We start from the raw sequence: 21,757 nt of genomic DNA, 5'->3' as shown, positions 1-21,757 counted from the left end.
TAAGATTAAGAATGATTAATTAAGAAGACAAGAACTTTAAGACACTGGACACTATTGGTAATTGTCAAAGACTAGTCTTCCCAGTTGGTGTATCTCAACATATATGCATAAAATAACAAACCTGTAAAAATTTGAGCTCTATGGGTCGTCGAAGTTGCGAGATACAAAAAGTTGTGTGCCTTCAGATTCTTGATTACGAGACCTCAAATTCTAAATCTGAGGTCTCGAAATCAAATTTGTGAAAATTTACTTCTTTCTTGAAAACTACGTCACTTCAGAGGGAGCTGTTTCTCACAATGTTTTGTACTATCAACCTCTCCCCATTACTCGTAATCAAGAAAGGTTTTATGCTAATAAATATTTTGAGTAATTACCAATAGTGTCCACTGCAAGAAGTAAGAGGTTTTTACCATATGGACCATATATGATTATGAGCAACCCAGTCTGCCAATATCAATTATCTTTAATGAACAAAGTGACTATCTCATTTTAACATTTCAATTTTCATTCAGTTTTCCAGTGTACGTGGTTTACCTCTGCTTTGAAAACACTTTCTCACTACTGTTTTTATTGTTTTATTAATAATTAATTTGCCAAAAAGCCATTAAAACAAGTGGGTATATTTTTTTACAATAACGAAAAAAGGTGCAAACAAAATTACAATAAATATTCCAATGGTTCATCATATTAAACTCTCCTGCTTTTGACTGTTGTTATGATCAAGAACTATAATTATAATCCCAACTTCAAAGTGCTAAGGGACGAAATGTCAAGCCATTTATTATTTTGTCCATTTTAAATCATGTTATTTGTTTTTATAATCAGACAAACTACAAACCAAATTGTTATTTTGTCCATTTTAAATCAAATGTTATTTGTTTTTACCATCAGACCAAACTGCAAACCAAATGACCAAAGATTCAATACTGGAGTCAAACACTGCAATCTAACCATGCAGCCTTTGGGTAAGGCAGATCTAGGTGTGTCAACGTTCTACGCTGCAGCCCACGCACACGATCAGTGTGGTACAGATGGTCTGCCACTCACACCAAACTCCATCAAAATCCTGGGACGTCTGCAGAAACTGAAGTTGTCCTCGCACCCAAGACTTTGTCAGTATGTGGACATTGTTAGAGGCAAACATGGTGAGGAAAAAAAAATACATAGCAATTTCTTTTGCATGATATAAAACAATGTAAACATGGTGAAGTCTGTCCCGAGCCAATGTTGTTCATCAGCAGGCCGGTGCTTCATCCGGTTTCCTTGGCATTAAACGGCTGAGAATATTTCTGTTCTATTAACTAGACAGGATGCCAGTCCATCGAAGTCTTTTCCCACCTCTCGCAGACAGTATCCATTGTACTCATGGGTGGAGAGAAGCAATTATGATAAAGTGCCTTGCTGAAGGACACAAGTGTTTTGACTGACAAGGCCTTGATTCTGTAGAGTACAGTGTCCTACTAGACTGCTCAGCCATGACACACCAAGAAAACAAATCCTTATAACTGCAAATAATGAACATTTAAGGTTTTATAGGTTCTAACTTGGAACAAGAATGATGTGTGAATACTTATTATTATTACTTTTTTATGTATGCTTTCTAACCCCATTCATGTATTTCCACTTCACTGCTTATGTTTCACTTAGTTACCTGTTCATGTTTGTTGTGTTGTCATTTAGCCTTCGAGAAAGACTCTGCTAGGGTCGAAACGTCAGGCCATTAACTATTTTTTGCACTTGTTAAAATAGTTATCATAGAGCCAGTTTTCCCCATCTATCATCTGATACTTTTTAGCTCAAGATGCCATCTGAAATGAATTGGAAAAAAACGCAACATTTGTTGGAACTTTGTATTTAAACATGTTTATGTGTGCATTCCTTTGATTCCTGTGTTTGTTTTGTGAGAGATTTTGTATTCACAAATAAAATGTGTAGTCATTGCTGGCATTTCTTAGGCCTTTCTTCTAATGAGCGGATAACAATTTGCGTTTGGAGGCCAAGAAAGGAACATTTTCAAAGTAAGTTGATATGATACATGTACAAGAAATTACAGCCAGGAGTGTAGTTTGTCTGACTTAATATGTGTTCAGGGCAAAGAGAAAAACTGTCTAAGTGAAAAAGTTACATGAGCAATTTTAAAACTTGCCCGGTACAGCTTTTTATTGTCTTGAAAATGCTTACTCCCTCTTTTGATCCTATGAAAATAAGACAACATTCTATACTGGCATGACATGTTTTATGAGATAACATTTTGCAATCTTTGTTTCTCCTGAATTCACTGTGGCAGGACGCGAACTACCTTCTCCTCCATCATCCCATTAATAAAAGGTCCTAATTTGCTTTTCCCCTAAACACAGCTCAGACAAAGTGCTTCAGCTTATCCATGAGGTTTTAGAAGGCCTGACCTTCATGAATCAACATGGGTTGGTGCATCGAGCCTTATCACCTACAAATGTACTGCTTGATGGAGAGGTATGTATTTTGGGATTCCTGTCCTCTTCTCCTTCAGGGTTCTCTGCCTGCACAAAATCGGGCCATTACGCAAGAATGACGGCCCATACTCAAAGAAATAGTAGTATTATGCTTCTACCTTAAAGGATTCGGGTACTTTTTGCAACACAAAACACAATGTCCACAGATTAAACTTACACCGTTTAAAGATAATGATAGTAGCTTACCCTTAAATATTACTTGCTGAGGTGCTGTAGTTTTTAAGAAATTCTCATAACTTGTTTTACTCTTTAAAAAAAAACCTGCAGCACCTCAGCAAGTACTATTTTAAGGGACGCTTTCTACCATCATTATTTTCAAATTGTGTGAGTTTGATGTAAATCTATGGACATTGTGTTTTGTGTCCAACAAAAAGTACCCAGACCCTAGACAGTGGACACTATTGGTAATTGTCAAAGACTAAACAGTTGGCGTATATCAACATATGCATTAAATAACAAACCTGTCAAAATTTGAACTCAATCGGTCGTTGAAGTTGCGAGGTAATAATGAAAGAAAAAACACCGTTGTCACACGAAGTGCTGTGCTTTCATATGCTTGATTTTGAGACCTTGAATTCTAAATCTGAGGTCTCAAAATCAAAATCACTCAATTACTTCAGAGGGAGCCGTTTCTCACAATGTTTTATACTATCAACCTCTCCCCATTGCCCGTAATTCAGTAAGGTTTTATGCTAATACTTATTTTGAGTAATTACCAGTAGTGTCCACTGCCTTTAAAAAACTTTGTTCAAAGGTAAGAATAAATTTGAATGAAATTTCTCCCCTCCCATTTTTTCCTCATTTGACAGGGTCATGCTAAGCTTGCTAATCACGGGTTGTATCACATAACAGAGCATGGAGCTTGTGTCTCTTTTCCTGTTGGGTAAGTTACAATCTTGCAAAATTTTGAAACAGCTTCATTGTGTTGTATTGGATCAACGTTTATTCCAAAATAAAGTATTGAGGTCGTTGGTTCGAATCCCACTCTAGTCAATTTGTCTTTGTTTAACCCCCAAAATAAAAAAATTTAAAAAAAAGCGGAACAATCCCAATACCCTTGGGAAGGGTTACAACAATAAACAAATCCAACTTATAATACAAACAAAGAAGGAGACGTAAGCAAGAACGAAGTATTAAATTATGTTTGGGTTTTCTTTAACCTAAAAGCAGAGACTATGTACTTCGCAACACAATTTATAATGGTTTTACTCAAAGGCTAAGAAAAGGAAAATAGTGGTAACACGTAAAGAAGTTCTAATTACTCTAATTATTCGCAGCAACAACCACTTCATCAGATGCAATGAAGGGGACATGCCAAGAACATATTATAAACATTTGACAGAGAAGCAGTTTTATGGAAAACTTTTCATCTTCAATTCAATTAAACTCACTTTATTATCCACGATGGGAAACTCATTTCGGCCTTTTATGCAACAAATTCACAAACAATTAAATATGTTGAAAGCAATTCTTAAAATGCCCCTGGTTGCCAGATGCAAATGGTGGCAACGCTTCTGTGTTTATCTATTGAAAGTTTACTTGAAAACAGAATTAATCAAAATGCTTTCTCACTTTTTTTCTCAGCCATCCTCGTTACATGTCCCCAGAAGTTCTAGCGCAAGGTCCTATCCAGGGTAGGGAGTCCACGGAGAAGATAACTCCCTCGGGCCCTAAGGTTGACGTCTGGTCACTGGGGATCATCATCATGGAGATCTGCCTTGGGATGGAGCTGTGGGTTTCCTGTACATTACCTCAACTCATCTCTAAGGTGATGTTACTTGGGAAGCACGGCAATGGTGGACACCCCTTGGAAACCATCCTAAAAGAACACGGCTTACAAAATAAATATCAGGTAAAAGACTGAGAGCCGACATTGAAGAAACTGGTGTACAAATATTGCATGCATATGAGTATTAAATAGCATTGTAGACCCCTACACAACACGGAACACACCTCTGAACAATTTCCGCCTTTGTGCACATCTGACTTCCAAATTGACTCCCATAATGGAAAACAGGATGGGCGCTTGTAGGTTCGTTATTAAAGAGGTTTGTAACTGGAGCTGTTTAATTGAGCTCGGTTGCTAAAGTGTGTTTTGGGTTCTCAGCCATATGAAAGAGTGTTGACTTCATTAGTGAAGATTCAGCTTCTTGTAAATGAGCACTCTACCGACTGAGCTTATTAGCTCCAGCCACTAATCCAGCGGTCATTGCTTCAAATCCCACTAGTTAATTTCTCTTCATTCAACCCCAAATCATTTAAAATTAATACCCAGTCAATTTCCCTTGTGGTTTATATTTGATACCCCTGCATTCCCTTTAGGTGATCCCCTGGCTGCTACTTCATATGTTGTATCGTAAACTTTGGGGTTATCCCTGGCTACCTGGCAGTAAATGTCTGTATGGCTTCTGGCTGGCACCCCGGAACAAAGGCTTTTACAAGATAGGAAGTCTGTCAACATAGGGTTAGCTAGATTAGTTAGTAGAGCATTGGCGTGTTAATCCAAAGGTCTTGGTTCAAATCCTGCTCAAGTTATTTTCTTCTTTATTCAACCCCAAATCAAGAATAATAATGACTACCATTAATACAGTGCCAAGTCCATTACAAAAAAATGCTCTTAAGTGCTTACATTTAAAAGTAGTTGTAACATGTTTTTTAATGTTGCCAAGAAAAGTTTCAAATTTCAAATTGATTTATTTTCCTTATAGGAATTGTCAGACTCCTTAAAGAGCTTCTTAAGACAGTGCTTAACCATATCTCAAGATAAACGGTAAGTTGGAACGGTTACATCCTTTCGTTCTTAAAAATGCAAAACACAGTAAGCCTGATCCCATGTAAAGCATGATCAGTTTACTAGTGCAGTCCTCAGTCTAACACCATACAGTAACTCAACACCCAAACTGTGGACTCTGAATAGGGTGGTATGCCAATAATATAAGATGCTACATAAATGGGTGTCATTATTCAAAAACCTTTCTTTTTATTTTTATAATAAGAAGTACTTTGAGACACCCTTAGATAAAGTTCATTTTTCAAAACGAGTTATTATTATTATTATTTATATTTTTAGAGATTGGTTGGTTAACTGATTTTTCTTTTGATCTTTTCATGTCTTTAGGCCAAGTCCAGCTGATATACTTGCTAGTGATCTGTTCAAAAATTATGAATCCTGTAAACTACTACCTAAGAACAATATGACAATGTTCCAGTACCCTGGTCTGAGATGTGAGGATTTAAACCTTGATGAATACATTGAGAGCGTCAGACTAGGTGAGTAACACCCACTTCAGATAGGCACTCCAGAGACAAACAAAAAGTTTAATTCTTGAATTTTCGTGCTGCGACTGGACACTATAGAATTTAAAGGATCAACTGTTTCAGTTGTTCGCCTGTCTGAAACGATCTAGAGTCGCTCTTAGTCTATTTGTTTTAGCGTGAAAAATATCTTGTCTGCACAGTATTTATAAGCTAATTGACACTGGGTTCGTGTTCAGTTTTGTTTTAAACTGTGGGAGCATTCTGGACCCGAGTTTGTATATTATGTTTGGCCAAAGCACTAAATAGAAACATCTTCTTCGGATTTTTGTCTTCTTCGCGTTTATCTTGGTTTTAAAAGCACCACAGAGAGATCTGGAGAATTCTTAATGGTTTTCTCGTGAAAAGGTTTGTTTTTTCCGTGTATCTGTAGAATTTGCACGTATCGGGACGTATTTCGCACAAAGCCTATGAAGTGAACCCTTGGTTTGCAGACTGGGTTTATCTCAATGCAAACAAACCTTTATTTTGGTTTCCAAACAGAATCCAGCGATGACCATCTTGAGTTGCGATCCATAGCGGAGGTTTACTACCTTTGGGGTCTGGCAGGGGGAGATCTTGAAGCTGAACTCCGAAAGAAAGGTCTCTTAAGAAGTAGTCCACCGATCTGTAACTTAGCTGAGTGAGTGTCTTAAACATCATTTGAATTGAATAAAATGTAACGTAATCAAACGTAAACTTGTGGGAACGATGTTTCCAACAGTTGACTCAGCTCGTCCTAGGGAGAAAAAAAAGAAAACAAAGAAAAAGATGAGCAGAGTATTATTGTTTGAATTGCCGAACCACATCAGCTTTTAGCAAAAACTACCAAAATGTGTTCTTTTGTTATCACGCCTCCATCTTAGAGGTAAGAGTATAATGAAACAATGGAAGATTCACAGCTAAGTGTGCACCTCCATCTTAGAGGTAAGAGGATAATGAAACAATGGAAGATTTACAGCTAAGTGTGCACCTCCATCTTAGAGGTAAGAGGATAATGAAACAATGGAAGATTTACAGCTAAGTGTGCACCTCCATCTGAGAGGTAAGAGGATAATGAAACAATGGAAGATTCACAGCTAAGTGTGCACCTCCATCTTAGAGGTAAGAGGATAATGAAACAATGGAAGATTTACAGCTAAGTGTGCACCTCCATCTGAGAGGTAAGAGGATAATGAAACAATGGAAGATTCACAGCTAGTGTGCACCTCCATTATAGAGGTAAGGAGTAATGAAACAATGGAAGATTCACAGCTAAGTTTGCACCTCCATCTTAGAGGTAAGAGGATAATGAAACAATGGAAGATTCACAGCTAAGTGTGCACCTCCATCTTAGAGGTAAGAGGATAATGAAACAATGGAAGATTTACAGCTAAGTGTGCACCTCCATCTGAGAGGTAAGAGGATAATGAAACAATGGAAGATTCACAGCTAAGTGTGCACCTCCATCTTAGAGGTAAGAGGATAATGAAACAATGGAAGATTTACAGCTAAGTGTGCACCTCCATCTGAGAGGTAAGAGGATAATGAAACAATGGAAGATTCACAGCTAAGTGTGCACCTCCATTATAGAGGTAAGAGGATAATGAAACAATGGAAGATTCACAGCTAAGTTTGCACCTCCATCTTAGAGGTAAGAGGATAATGAAACAATGGAAGATTCACAGCTAAGTGTGCACCTCCATCTTAGAGGTAAGAGGATAATGAAACAATGGAAGATTCACAGCTAAGTGTGCACCTCCATCTTAGAGGTAAGAGGATAATGAAACAATGGAAGATTCACAGCTAAGTGTGCACCTCCATCTTAGAGGTAAGAGGATAATGAAACAATGGAAGATTCACAGCTAAGTGTGCACCTCCATCTTAGAGGTAAGAGGATAATGAAACAATGGAAGATTCACAACTAAGTGTGCACGGCGCAAGGATGAGCCAATGAACAAACTTCTTTTTACCTCTAGCTAAAGGTGCTTAATTACTCATCAAATGGTGTCATGTGCATAAGGTTGTTTAGGCACTTTTAAATAAAGTAATACTCAAGTTGGGTTTAAACCCATGACCTATGCCATTCTAGAACATATGATTTACCACTAGACCACCGAGTTTCTGGTAGCTAGAGGCAGTTTGAATCCAATATTTTAGCAGCAAGTACCACAATGATTTGAACTCGTTACACTAGTTTACTTATTTGTGTATGTTGTGCTGTTGTCATTTAGATTTTGAGAAAGATTCTGCTAGGGTCAAAACATCAGGCCACTTACAAAAGTAGTTCATCACAAAACATTTTTACTTACTGGAATAAAGTAACTATACAAAATACCATTTTGCTTACATAACATTTTGTGACTGGATTCTGGCTAAATTTTGCTGAGCAGTTAATTGTTCAACATAACTTTTTGCTCAAGGATCTCTATGTAACTTAGCCCTGTTCTCCCAGGTCTTAATTACCTACTGTTGCTTTGAAACTTCTTCTCTAGTCTGGTGACGCAGTATGGAGACGTTGTGGGCCTAGAGCGAGACAGTAGCTCCCTCTATGATGACACTGTGGTCACGCTGTCAATGACGCAGCTTAAGACGCGGATGGAGAACATCGACGACACAGCCTTCTACCCTCTTCTTGAAGATGAGTAAGTTCTTATTAAGTTTGGGTTTTAGTATTTATTTTTTTTTTACTTTTGATATCATGCAGTTTTCCTGATGATGGCTGGAGCAGTGAGTTTCCTCATGAGTAATGCAGCTTTCCATGACAAAAAAATGTGTTTTTCTATTTAAGATCATTTCTTGGCAAATTTCAAAGTTTAAAAGACATTCTAAGTATGGATGTGAATATAACATGTCATTTTTCAGCCTCCTTTTACAGTTTTCCTGTTTTCATGCACAAACAGCTTATCTTTTTACTTGCTTTTCTCAAAAGTTATTTTTTCAAGTTAGGCTGTTTTTCCATCTGAATACAGTGTGCCCTCTATAGTTTGTTCATTAGCGGCCATTTTCAAAGTGCATCATGAGAAGACGACAAGGTTATACTTATCTGGCATTGCCCCGATTGTTTTAGTTTGTTCATGGTTTACATAAGTTCGTATTTGTCTGTGTTTCTGTCATAAGATATTGACAAAATTGGGACTGGGGGAGACCACCAACATAGGGCTAGATAGCTCAGTTGGTAGAGCGCCGGCACGTTAAACCGGAGGTCGTTGGTTCAAATCCCGCTCTAGTCAATTATTCTTTGTTCAACCCAAAATCAAGATTTTTTTGTGTGAAACCATATTAAAATGTGTGTTTTCTGTAAATCTACCAGGAAGAATAAGGTGAATCTACCCACCTCTCCAAGTAGCAATGATCTATCAGAGACCGCCACGGTTGACAAGGTTATAATTATCTAGCAGTGCTCCAATTGTTTAAGTTTGTTCATGTATTGCATAAGATGTTATTTTTTGTCAGGCCATATTAAAATGTGTATTTTCTGTAAATTTACCAGGAAGAATAAGGTGAATCTACCCACTTCTCCAAGTAGCAACGATCTATCGGAGACGGCCACCTTGCCACTCATTATCAGAGAGAAGGACATTGAATACCAGGTATGTTCAGGCACCTTGAGGCAACCAACTGCAGACAATGCTACGGGACCACTTTGGTAGCAAAATATGTGAACATGGAAATGTAAATAAGAGAATAAAAGGGTAGTGACGAGTTCTTCATTGTACGTTTAAAGCCGGCAGGGTCGGCGGCCCTCTCTTTTATTCCCATTCATAAATGCCCTTTTGTTTAAAAACATAAACAAATACAGTTACAGACACTTTGAAAAAAAAAATTCAAAAACTTTGTGAAGAATCTGTTCGAGGCGCGTAGGTTGTGGTACGCGTGCCCGCTTAGATTATGCGCTGATAGCTATGATTTGCGCGTTCCACGTGATAATCTTGCGCGCCCGACACGCGGAAGCCGGCTCAGTGTGCATAAACAGAGCTCCAGTGTGCATTAACAAAAGGTTTATGAACACCCACGTGACGCGCTCTCCACCAATAGGAGTAGAGAAACTGTCTGGGGTATTTATGAATGTTTTTTTTTTAATGGAGATAGCCTTGAACTAGTTGCCTGTAAACTTCCTCATATCACATGGCCCTAAGATTCTTTGTGGTATTTTGTGATTTAGTCATCATACTGTGGGTTTGAATCCTGTTAGTGACACATATTGTTTTTTGGCAAGACATCATGAATGCCTCATTATTATAATAATAAATGCTTCTCAAATCACTCAGGAGTAAATGGGTACCTGTGAGGGCAGAGATTGCTGATGTGAATGATTTAACCTCTGAGCTTATTTGGTTGCCTCTGCTGTTTACTTCTAAGAGTTGAGATGGATTTAGGAAAGCTTAAGGCCCAATAAGTAGATTCAAATCAGGTTCAATCTCTAATGTTGCTTTCCATTTGCAGTTTCATCGTGTGGTGTTATTTGACAGAATACTACGAGGCTATCCATACACCATTGGACGTGTCTTCAGGGAGGCTAGGATTGATACGCCACCATTGTACAGGCCAGAGATATGGGCAGCACTGCTCACTGTTGAGGTCAGAGCCTCACTAACGTAACGCTGCTAAAACAAAATGAAAACTTCCCCTGCATATATCCCAATTGGTGTTCCAATCCTGATTGACGTTTCAATTCCAATTGGAGACTTTCAGGATGCTTGGTGGCAGCAGACTTACCAGGTAAAATCCATTGTTCTCGGTAAAGTGCGCATGCTCAGAACTACGTAAACAATGGAAATTTACATGGTAAGTCTGCTGCCACCTAGCGCCTCAAAGTCTCCCATTGGTGCTTTCAATCTTGGTGTCTCAATCCCAATAGAGGGGGGGGGGGGTTGCGTTGCAGTACCATCATGTGTCTTGCTGGGTAGATAACATCTCTTGAGAACTTTTGTCTCGCTTGTATTCTACTACCACAGAGTAGATTTTTTGGAACTCTGGAGACTTCGCTACTACTGGAGAATAGTAGATTTTTAAAATCGGGAGACTTCTCACTTCCGAAAAGAATTGCCATGCTTATAAACTACTATCTGGGCATAAGATATAAAATCGACCAAGACTACTACGTTTCACTTCGTTTTTAGCTTCACCACCTCGGAGTGAGTTGTTAATTTGTCAATTCTTGTCTTCCAATAACACACAGGGTGACTTCAAGGCCGTGTACGACGGCATAGACAAAGAGACACCCACAACGACGGACAGACAGATCGAGGTGGACATCCCAAGGTGCCATCAGTACAGTGAACTTCTCTCCTCCCCTGAGGCGCATAATAAATTCAAGCGCATTCTCAAGGCATGGGTTGTATCTCATCCTCATCTGACTTACTGGCAAGGTAGGCAAGGCTGGCAAGGCTGTGGGAAAATAGTAATGACAATACTACATCAAAAGTGCTCATTTCAGGGATGAGAAATGTCAGTTTTTAACTAATTCAGACTTTTATCAAATTGAACAAAAATGTGAAATTTGTCTTCATATTTAACCATTCGAAGCACATATTAATTTTTTTTAAATAAATAAAAAAAGTGTTCAACCGTTTTTTCTCAGAGTTTTTCAATAGCGCCCCCTGTTTAACATCAACCAATATCAACCGAATGAGGGCGGTATATATGGGTGTAGTTTTAAAGTTTTTACTGTTTATTAAAGTCCATTTTTACGTGTTTTTGGTGGTCTGCCTTCATTTCAATGTACTTCCTAATATCTGGATCTCAGTTTCAGACTTTTTTATCAGGAAAATGCACTACCTGTACAATTGTTTACAAAGCAATTATGTTTAAGTGCCTACAGGTGTCATAACCGGGATTCGAACCCACGCCAAACCACGACAAACTCGGCCACGACAAACCACAAGTGTCATAACCGGGATTCGAACCCACGCCAAACCACGACAAACTCGGCCACGACAAACCACAAGTGTCATAACCGGGATTCGAACCCACGCCAAACCACGACAAACTCGGCCACGACAAACCACAAGTGTCATAACCGGGATTCGAACCCACGCCAAAACCACGACAAACTCGGCCACGACAAACCACAAGTGTCATAACCGGGATTCGAACCCACGCCAAACCACGACAAACTCGGCCACGACAAACCACAAGTGTCATAACAGGGATTCGAACCCACGCCAAACCACGACAAACTCGGCCACGACAAACCACAAGTGTCAAAACCGGGATTCGAACCCACGCCAAACCACGAAAAACTCGGCCACGACAAACCACAAGTGTCATAACCTGGATTCGAACCCACGACAAACTCGGCCACGACAAACCACAAGTGTCATAACCTGGATTCGAACCCACGACAAACTCGGCCACGACAAACCACAAGTGTCATAACCGGGATTCGAACGCACGCCAAACCACGACAAACTCGGCCACGACAAACCACAAGTGTCATAACCGGGATTCGAACCCACGCCAAACCACGACAAACTCGGGCACGACAAACCACAATGCCTTCATAAAAGTCAACATTTAAGATCTTCTACTGTATAAAGGCACTTGTTCTAGGATGTAAAGAAATGCCTTACCAGTTATATTTGTCATCCCTTTAAAATTTTGAGTTTTGGATTGAGTTTACTGGGTAAGAAACGATGAATAAAAATGTCCTCTTCTTTATATGTTTTTTTCAGGTTTGGACTCGCTGTGTGCCCCATTTCTTTATCTCAATTTCAACAATGAAGGTAAAAAACATGGGTGCTGTCTGTCTTTAGAGTAATTGTTTGAATTCTCTCTGGTTCAATGTTTACTTTGTGTACTGTTATATTTTATTGTGTAGTACTAACTACCAAAGTAAGGCTCTCATTTGGGGAATTTGTATCCATTTCTTTAACCATACCTCCATGGATAAATTAACTAGACCTCTATTATTTTGTATGTAATAATTCCACGTTCCATGTTTTTGAAATGTAGATTTTCAAAAACTTCTCAAAACCTTCCTCATTTGTATAGCTTAAAGCATTTGTAAAGCACTTAAAATTTGTTAATAGTGTGCTATTGCATTATTGAAATGCCAAATGTTTATAACGGATGGTCTGTATGTTGTGTTTTCTTGCCCCATTTAGCCCTAGCCTACTCTTGTCTGTCAGCTTTCATTCCAAAGTATCTTTACAAATTCTTCTTGAAGGACAACTCAGCCATCATACAAGGTTAGTATCGTAGTAACGAATGTCCTCCACTCTACTACTTAGACCTGCTTAAAGCCATTGGACACTTTCAGTAAACAGTATTGTCCAAAGGCCCACACTTCGTGTATCACAACTTATATATAAAATAGCAAAATGTGAAAATTTAGGCTCAATCGGTCATCGGATTCGGGGGAGAAAATAACGGCGAAAACCCACCCTTGTTTCCGCACGTTTCGCTGTGTCATGACATGTGTTTAAAATAAATCTGTAATTCTCGACAACGAGAATTGATAATTGTTTTAATGTTTTCTCGAAAAGTAAAGCATTTCATGGAATAATATTTCAAGAGAAGTCTTTCACCATTACCTTCTGTAAACCCTGTAAGTAATTTGTAAATCTGTGAATTTTTTTTTTTTTTCTGTTCCGAAAGTGTATAATGGCTTTAATAGCAGAAAAATTTGCTTAGGTGTAAGCGTATTTCACAGGTTGCGCATTCACCATGGTTTTGCATTGTTAAGTCATTCATTTTTGATACAGTAAGCACTGGAAGGTTAGCATGCCTTTCCATGTGCTTACGATTAACAGCGCTTTGAAATGGAAACTCGCACAGTAAGCACACAAAATCGGCTGTTAAAGGAACACGTTGCCTTGGATCGGGCGAGTTGGTCGTTGAAAAGCGTTTGAACCGTTTGTTATAAAATGTATACTGTTGGAAAGATGTTTTAAAAGTAGAATACAATGATCCACACAAACATGCCTCGAAATTGCACGGTTTACCTCGTCAACTAACACGGTCAGCAATTTATGGAAGTCAGCAAAGTAATAGGAAAACCACGCAAATTTGAAGCAAATTTGTGTGGATCATTGTATTCTACTTTGAAAACATCTTTCTAACCATATGCGTTTTGTAACAAACGGTAACAAACACCTTTTATAGACCAACTCGTCCGATCCAAGGCAACATGTCCCTTTAAGCATTTCTATGAAATTGGACCCTAGGCTCAATTTCACAAAGCACTAAGATTCATCTTTTGAGCTGTCTATATCACAATAGTGGTTTGTATTGTGACATCGCACATTGCTTTGCAATGAAGATTGGTACACAGCTTAAGACCAAGCTTGCTCTTTGTGAAGTGAGCCTGGCTGATTGATGGCTGTGTTTGACTCAACAGCATTAGAAGTGGCTGTGGCTAAACGCCATCTTAGAGGTACATTAATCCAATGATAAAATGGTGGAAATGTGTAGATTTGTACACACAGTAAACAGGATTACCCAATGAACAACCTCTTTTTTATCTCTAGCTAGTTGAGTGGGGCCCTTCTGAAATTATGTCATATAAGGTCTATCATCATTATCTTGAAGCAAACTTGAATCTTTGATTCTCACAGGTCTGTACATGGCAACTACATGTAGAGTGTGATAACCTCTATTACACGGCCCATTTCACACCCATTTTAGTTGGGTACATGTACACACAGTATGTGTTTGTTGGTCTAGTATGTGTATGTTGTAATGGTAATAAGTATTTCAAAAAAGACACTACTGCAGTCGAAAATGCAAGGCCATCAATAATGATTTTAATAAATTTGTAACACAAATAATCACACATTTGATTATTTTTCTATTTTCAGAGTATCTTGCAGTATTTTCCCATCTGATAGCATTTCATGATCCTGAGTTGAGTAATCACATGAATAGCATTGGGTTCATTCCAGAGCTCTATGCTATACCATGGTTCCTCACAATGTTCTCACGTAAGTGCAGTCATTAACCCTCATGGTTTACAAGAGTGATGTTGTACATACAAGGGTTTTGTGGGGCAGGCACGATACTACTCTAGCCTTGTCCTAGAGAACTTAGTCTTTGGTCTCAAAAATAGTGAGCTTGTAATACATTCCAGGGTGTTTCCTGGCAGGCAAAAGAAACAGCTGATGAACATGTTCTGAGATGTGCCCCATTAATTCCTGCAATATAATTTCATAATCCTTAGCTAAATAAAAATATGAAAATCCTTCCTAGAGCTCATGTAATATTTGTTTGTTTTTTTAAATCTTGTAAATGTGGCATTTCCTTGCAGGCTGGTCATATGAGAAATTTTACTTGTTGTAACATAGCAATTGTTCATTTTCAAATGTTATAAAAAAATTAAATGCATTTGATTAAAATGGTGACCCAAAGGTCAAATTACATAGCAAGTACATGAGTACTATATTAACAAATTTATTCTGCACAACTCTAATTAAAAGACCCAAGTGTAAAATACAGCCTGCAATGTTGGACCTCATACTGTCTCGTTTTATCTTCAGCCTTTCAATTATTTAAAGGAACACGTTGCCTTGGATCGGTCGAGTTGGTCTTTGAAAAGCGTTTGTAACCGTTTGTTATAAAATGCATATGGTTAGAAAGATGATTTAAGAGTAGAATACAATGATCCACACAAATTTGCTCGAAATTGCGTGGTTTTCTGTTTACTTTGCGAACAAATACGGTCTACAATTTATGGGAGTCAAAAATTTGACTCCCATAAGTTTGACTCCCATAAATGGCCGACCGTGTTAGTCGACGAAGGAAAAACACGCAATTTCAAGTAATACTTGTGTGGATCATTCTATTCTACTTCTTTTTTCTTCCCAGATGCATTTCATAACAAACGGTTACAAATGCTTTTCAAAGACCAACTCGACCGATCCAAGGCAACATGTTCCTTTAACCTAACTAGGACCCTATTGTCCTCTTTTGCTTTAGGGTCCTGGTTTGAATGTGCATACATGCCCATATTGGTGTAAAAGTAAAACCAAAATAACAAATTGAATTCCTGCTGCAATTATTATATCCCAGAAAAGAAGATGGATATAAATGTATTTGGGTAAACAAAAATACCAGCACTTTGTAAATTTCTTTGTCTTGAAATTAATATATTTTTGCCATTCGCTTTTGTACCTTTAGATGTCTTTCCGCTGCACAAGATCTTTCATCTATGGGATACGCTGTTGCTAGGCAACTCCTCCTTCCCAATATGCATCGGGGTTGCAATCTTACAGCAGCTGAGGTTCGGTTTGTTGAACTTTGGTTTCAATGAATGCATCTTGCTGTTCTCTGATATGCCTGGTAAGTTGTCATGATTATTTTTATGGTTATGAAACTTAGGATACCTGGGGCCTTTCTCAAACCACGGCTTGGGCTCCGGCTCAGGCTCCGTGTGCTGATATCTGTGCAAATACGCGCTGCTCCAAAATGCAGGTTACAATGCAAGCTGCATACACAGCACGCGGAGCCCAAGCCTGAGCCGGAGCCCAGGCCGTGGTTTGAGAAAGGCCCCTAATAAGTATAGTAATCACTGTAGCTCACAAGCCTGAGGAAACCTGTCAACAAGGATGCTTGCTATGTGAACCAGCAACACTAGGGTTAACCCCTACTCGTTTACAATAAGTGTTCTAGGTTCATTTACATGCACTACCACTCTTAGTACACAAGACCAGTGGCTTTATGTCCCATCTGAAGGAATTATCAGATAAAGTATTTTTGTTCAAGGACACAAGTGCCACGACCGAGACTAGAACCCCCCCCCCTCTGCTGATCAAGAAACACCAGAGCTATGTGTCCAGCAGCCGATTTCATGAAACGCTGGGATTAATCCTAACTCGAGTTAGGACAACTATAACTCGTCCTAACTTAGGATTAATCTTAAGGTTTACATGTCACAGTGCAAGACTGGGACTCGTCCTATAAGTCCTAAGATTAATCATAAGTAAGTTAGGAAGAGTTTTGTGAAATCGACGGCGGTGCTCTTAACCCTATGCTTGTAACATACTTCTGTAAGCACACAGGGACTTTTTGGGAAGCATGGTGACACCAGACTTACCAGGTAAACCCATTGTTCTTGGATATGTGCGTATGCTCAGAAGAACATAAACAAAGGTATCGGTAAGTCTGCTGCCACCTAGTTTTCCAAAGTCTCCTATTGTTTAGTGATTTTCAAATTTTTGTGGTCAAGAAGCTTGATGAAACTGATACGCCTAGATTCTCCTGCAATAAAATTCTGACGTATCATTTTCATGAACAGAAATCGACATAGAGAAGTGTGTGCGAGAGTCTATCCGCATCTTCTGCAACACACCAAAGAGTGCAACGTACAGGCAGCACGCTAGACCACCCCGTAGGCCAGACCAAGGGAACACAGCTGCATCTCAGGTCAAGCCTGTGTCATATTACAGTACTGACTACCATGACGTCCCATTATCAGAGCTGGTGAGTCTAGGTCCCTTACACAGGCAGCTAGCGCTGGGGCCAAACAATGCAAACAGTCAAGCCTGTCTCATATTACAGTACTGACTACCATGACGTCCCATTATCAGAGCTGGTGAGTCTAGGTCCCTTACACAGGCAGCTAGCGCTGGGGCCAAACAATGCAAACAGTCAAGCCTGTCTCATATTACAGTACTGACTACCATGACGTCCCATTATCAGAGCTGGCGAGTCTAGGTCCCTTACACAGGCAGCTAGCGCTGGGGCCAAATAATGGGATCATTAATTTGTGTATGCGCCCGAATGACACTCAGTTAATTAATGGAGGTCTTCTTTGGACCTCATTGTGGGCGCTGTTTAAACACGAGACATCTTGTTCAAGTGGTTTATTGGTTTCTGGTTCAAGCAGATTGGTATTTGGTATTCACTCCGCCACTTACAAATTAGCTTGCAAGTTAGCATATGCCTTTTGCTTTGCTTCTGGTAAGCAGTGGTTTTGAAATAAGGGTGCTGCTTTTGGATGCTTAACTTTTTAACAAAGTTCCTTAACCAATAACAATGTTGAGCAAAAAATTAGCATGAAATCAGTTGCAAACAATATAAAGTCTAGAATATACTGATTGAAACGTTGAGTCGTCACCCACTGGTTCTTTTTATACCCAACACTACTCAAAAGAGATTTTCAACTGGTGTTACCGCAAACCTCACCTAATAAGACTTCTCCTCAAATTCTACTTAATATAAAATCCTGTGTAAGCAGAATTTTACAGTGCTTAGCAAATTTGTGTGCTAAGCAGTGATATGAGATTTTTTGTTAAATGAATTTTATTTGATGTCTTGCAGTCTAGAGAGCCACTGAGTCTGGAGGAACTCAAGTCCGAAGTGAGTCCAAGAATCTCGGCAGAAGATCTCCTGGAACTTTGTGACTTGAAGCCTGGAGCAGTTCCTGGTTCTCGCTCTCCAACCAAGAAGACAAAAAGCAGCCGTCCAGTCATAATGTGTGTTGATGTACGAAGCTCCGAAGAGTATCCTTTTCTTATGGCTAGCTTTACAAATAAAATTTTCTTTAGAAATTGATGCTGTCACTGTGACCATGTGGTTGGATCACAGGACTTGCAATCACAAGGTTCTAGGTTCAAATCCTAACCGCTGACTTCACAATGACTATACAAAATATTATCGTCTAGTTACTGAATCACAATTTATTGATTTAATAATAATTATGATAATAATTTATTCATTTATTTTGCGCCCATACCATAAAATGTACACAAGCGCATAACAAAATAATCATAAAAATATTAAAAATTTTACAATAGGAAAATATACATCAATCCAAACAAATGAAAATACAAGGACCTTACAGAACAATCCGTAGAGTAAAAATTGCAAAACATTAAGACAGTAAACCCAAATAAATTAGTAAAGGAACAATATATGCACAGGAAGGAACAATATATGCAATCCATTTCAGAGAAAAATTTGTGCACTTTTTAATCATAGGCGTTAAACTAATGTTTGTATGAGAGAAATTGGCTGTTAACAGTTTGGTATCCCCTTGTTGGTCCAAACCATATTGAGTTATACTTGTGCATAATACTTACTCTTTGCTGGATTTTCCTTTTTTATAAGCACAAGACTTGCAAAGTGCTGCTTACTGGAAACAAAACCTCAATTAAATGCCAGCTGACTAATTATTTTTGCAGTTCCTTAACAAAAAAAACTAACAGGTTTGTGCGTGGCAACATTCCAGGCAGTCTGAATATTCCCTTCAACCAGGCATTCTCCCCTGAGGGAGACTTGGTACCTTGCAAGGCAGTCACTCTAATCTTCAACCACAAGGGAAGGGTTGTGGTCGTTGTTGGCAACAGAGGGAAAAATGCTGCTAATGTGAGTACAGGATTAGGTTAAAGACCCTGGACACTATTGATAATTGTCGAAGACCAGTCTTCTCACTTGGTGTATCTAAACATTTGCATATGCATAAAAATAACAAACCTGTGAAAACTTGAGCTCATTTGGTCGTCAAAGTTGCGAGATAACTATGAGAGAAAAAAAAAAACTCACAATGTTTGAGTAATTACCAATAGTGTCCACTACCTTTAACAATACTGTCTGTTTAGCCATTTAACACCATTTCACTCTATCCTGCTCTGTCTGTTCAATTCACTTTATTATCCACGTTTGGAAATATATTTCGGCCTTTTCTACAACAAATTTACAGAATTTCCATAAAAAAAAAAAAAAAACACTTCAAGCCACAAAAGTCTATAAAAAATATATATATATTACATGAAAAGCTGAATTACAAAAGATTGATTTCACAAAAATAATACAGAAAATCTACTATTTAAAAAAGTTAAAACCCATGACGATCTCTGTTTTATTGCACGAAGGAATCAACGTTCCACTTGATCATTGCTTTGCCAAGCAATGCCCCTATATGTACTTAGTTCATCTTTCCATCTTCTGTTTTGTCTCCCTCTTTTTCTTGTCTGGTTTCTTGGAGTCCAGTTTGCTGTTTTGCATGCCCACCTGTTGTCACACCTCCTTGCTAGGTGACCTGTCCATCTCCACTTCTTTGATTTATTGGTCTTTTAATGATATCCTGCACTCTTGATTTCTTTCTAAGGTCCTCATTTGTCACCCTGTCCTTCTTACTCCTATTATTAGCAATACTTTCAATGTTTAAAAGACTACACCTTGCATGGACTGACTAGAACAGAGTGCAGGATTGTAAGTTTTTGAGTTCATTCAATTTGAAAAGATAGGAATGTTCTTAGTGGATCGGATAACTATTCAGGTCTGCCGGAATGCTGCATTGGAACATTCAAATGAATTGGCGTTTTTCACTCACATAGGATTAATAGATGTTAAGTTTGCATCGGGGACACGAATGTTAGTTTTGTTTTCTACCCGTACACCGATGTGTGTTAGCACTGTATACTCATTACTTTACCGAGTTCTGTGAAAAAGTATTAAAGGCATATGTTTCGAGTGGGATTAGAACCCACGACCCTTGCAATTCTAGAGCAGTGTAATACCAACTAGACTACCGAATCATGTAGGATTGTTCGTGGCACAAGGATAGGGTCTCGCGGAACATTCTGGCAGTGTACTGAATTGGAGGCTAGTGCCCACAAGAAAGCTTTTTGTGTCTTAAAAGTTGAGCTCATTCTAGACAGTCGAGAATGAGCTCAACTTTTTAGACTCTCCTCAACCAACACAGCAGTCAATCAACCTGTGAAAATTAATCAAAATCATACTTTATCAAAGCCTGCTATTATAGTTCTGTCACTCAACTGTCTCGTTCATTATTAATCATGGATTGTTTGCTTTGTCTGTTTCTCTTGCAGTTTGCCACCCAGCTGGTTCGTCTAGGATTCCCTAAGGTGTGTGTGATGCATGGTGGGATTGAATGTATACGGCCTACGGGTATCCTTGCCATCTCGTCACCAGAGCTTGTATGATTCGTCATTGACACTGAAGCTTTAAGTCTACATTTCATTTCATCTATTCCGATTGTGAAGCCAAGGACTCTCAGAAAAGTGAACTTAATTACTGTACAGCAAAGAACGAGAGAAGACAATGAAAGAAGTTTCAGTTTTAGGTTTGGGAGGAAAACCCCAAATCACTGTGCTAATCAAAAAACTTATGGAGAGAAGTCCAGGAGGGAGTTTCTGTTCAAGGTTTGGGAGGAAAACCCCAAAGATTTAGCCAAGAAAAAACCCACGCAGTCAGTAGGGACTGAAAACCCTATCCACTAAGTGCCCCTGGCGTGATTGGAATCAGGGTCCTAGAGGTGGAAGACGAGGAGAGATGACACTACACCAACGCAACCACCATACATGATTCATCAGCTTAAACAAAGATCTTTGCCAATTAATGTTACATAAAAATTGGGTACATTGGATTAGCTTCCCTTGATCAACCCATGTCTGACCCAGTACAATCAAGTATCTTTGACAGCATGGAAGTGGCTCTCCCTGATCACACTGTAAATAACACTGTGTGGATGTGTGTAAGACCACCTAGTGTTTCAAGTCACTACATAATATGTGACCCTATCTGTGAAAATGAGTCACATGTCCCCCAATGCAATACTAAGTTATGGACAGTTTAATGTGGAAAATGTATATTAAAAAAATTAACCTTTAGAACACTTACTTTTAGGCAATAAAGCTATGAATACAACAATTTTGTGATCATTCTTATTTCTTATTTGTATCCTTTTGCACACAATGGTAGTTTAAAATATCATTTTACTTGTAATTCGTTTTTCAAAAAAAATGATGTAGTGGCTAATTTCAAACGGGAGTAACTCAGCAACGCGATACACCCCAAAGCTTAGACACATACCAAATTACTGCTGCTGATGTGTTCTTCCCAGCCATGCATACGACTCAATTCCTGAAATTGCCTACATCTGACTCATTTTCACAGAGCGGGTCACAAGTCCATACTTCATATATAGCGTTACAACACTAAGGTTGACCTGGGCAAGCTAATGGAATGCTTCCATCAAGGGTCGTTCTACTTTTGTTTTCAGCGACTAGTAGCCAGCAGGATTAGTA

The 21,757-nt window shown here is 38.8% G+C and overlaps 1 protein-coding gene across 1 annotated transcript; it reads left to right on the top strand.

Moving 5' to 3' along the window:
* Nucleotides 1-910: 910 nt before the first annotated feature.
* On the top strand, nt 911-21,324 carry LOC117293839 (TBC domain-containing protein kinase-like protein). The gene is made up of 20 exons (XM_033776296.1): nt 911-1,166; nt 1,973-2,018; nt 2,358-2,472; nt 3,302-3,375; nt 4,077-4,344; nt 5,201-5,262; nt 5,611-5,762; nt 6,291-6,429; nt 8,261-8,410; nt 9,259-9,358; nt 10,212-10,346; nt 10,948-11,137; nt 12,443-12,493; nt 12,875-12,958; nt 14,570-14,692; nt 15,885-16,046; nt 17,002-17,186; nt 18,027-18,208; nt 18,914-19,073; nt 20,540-21,324. Exons 1-20 carry the CDS (start codon nt 953-955, stop codon nt 20,651-20,653), a joined length of 2,706 nt encoding a protein of 901 aa, XP_033632187.1. The 5' UTR covers nt 911-952; the 3' UTR covers nt 20,654-21,324.
* Nucleotides 21,325-21,757: the final 433 nt, after the last annotated feature.

Source organism: Asterias rubens, chromosome 8 (genome assembly GCF_902459465.1).
Source record: "Asterias rubens chromosome 8, eAstRub1.3, whole genome shotgun sequence".
Classification (NCBI taxonomy): domain Eukaryota; kingdom Metazoa; phylum Echinodermata; class Asteroidea; order Forcipulatida; family Asteriidae; genus Asterias; species Asterias rubens.
This window is presented reverse-complemented; position numbering and strand designations above follow the sequence as displayed.

Bases quoted from the DNA above. Each gene is read 5' to 3' on its own strand.
- LOC117293839 (XM_033776296.1), top strand. From the start codon at position 953: ATGCAGCCTTTGGGTAAGGCAGATCTAGGTGTGTCAACGTTCTACGCT. The intron at 10,347-10,947 runs GTCAGAGCCTCA...AATAACACACAG, and splicing joins CAGCACTGCTCACTGTTGAG to GGTGACTTCAAGGCCGTGTA. The intron at 18,209-18,913 runs GTATCCTTTTCT...AAAAACTAACAG, and splicing joins GATGTACGAAGCTCCGAAGA to GTTTGTGCGTGGCAACATTC.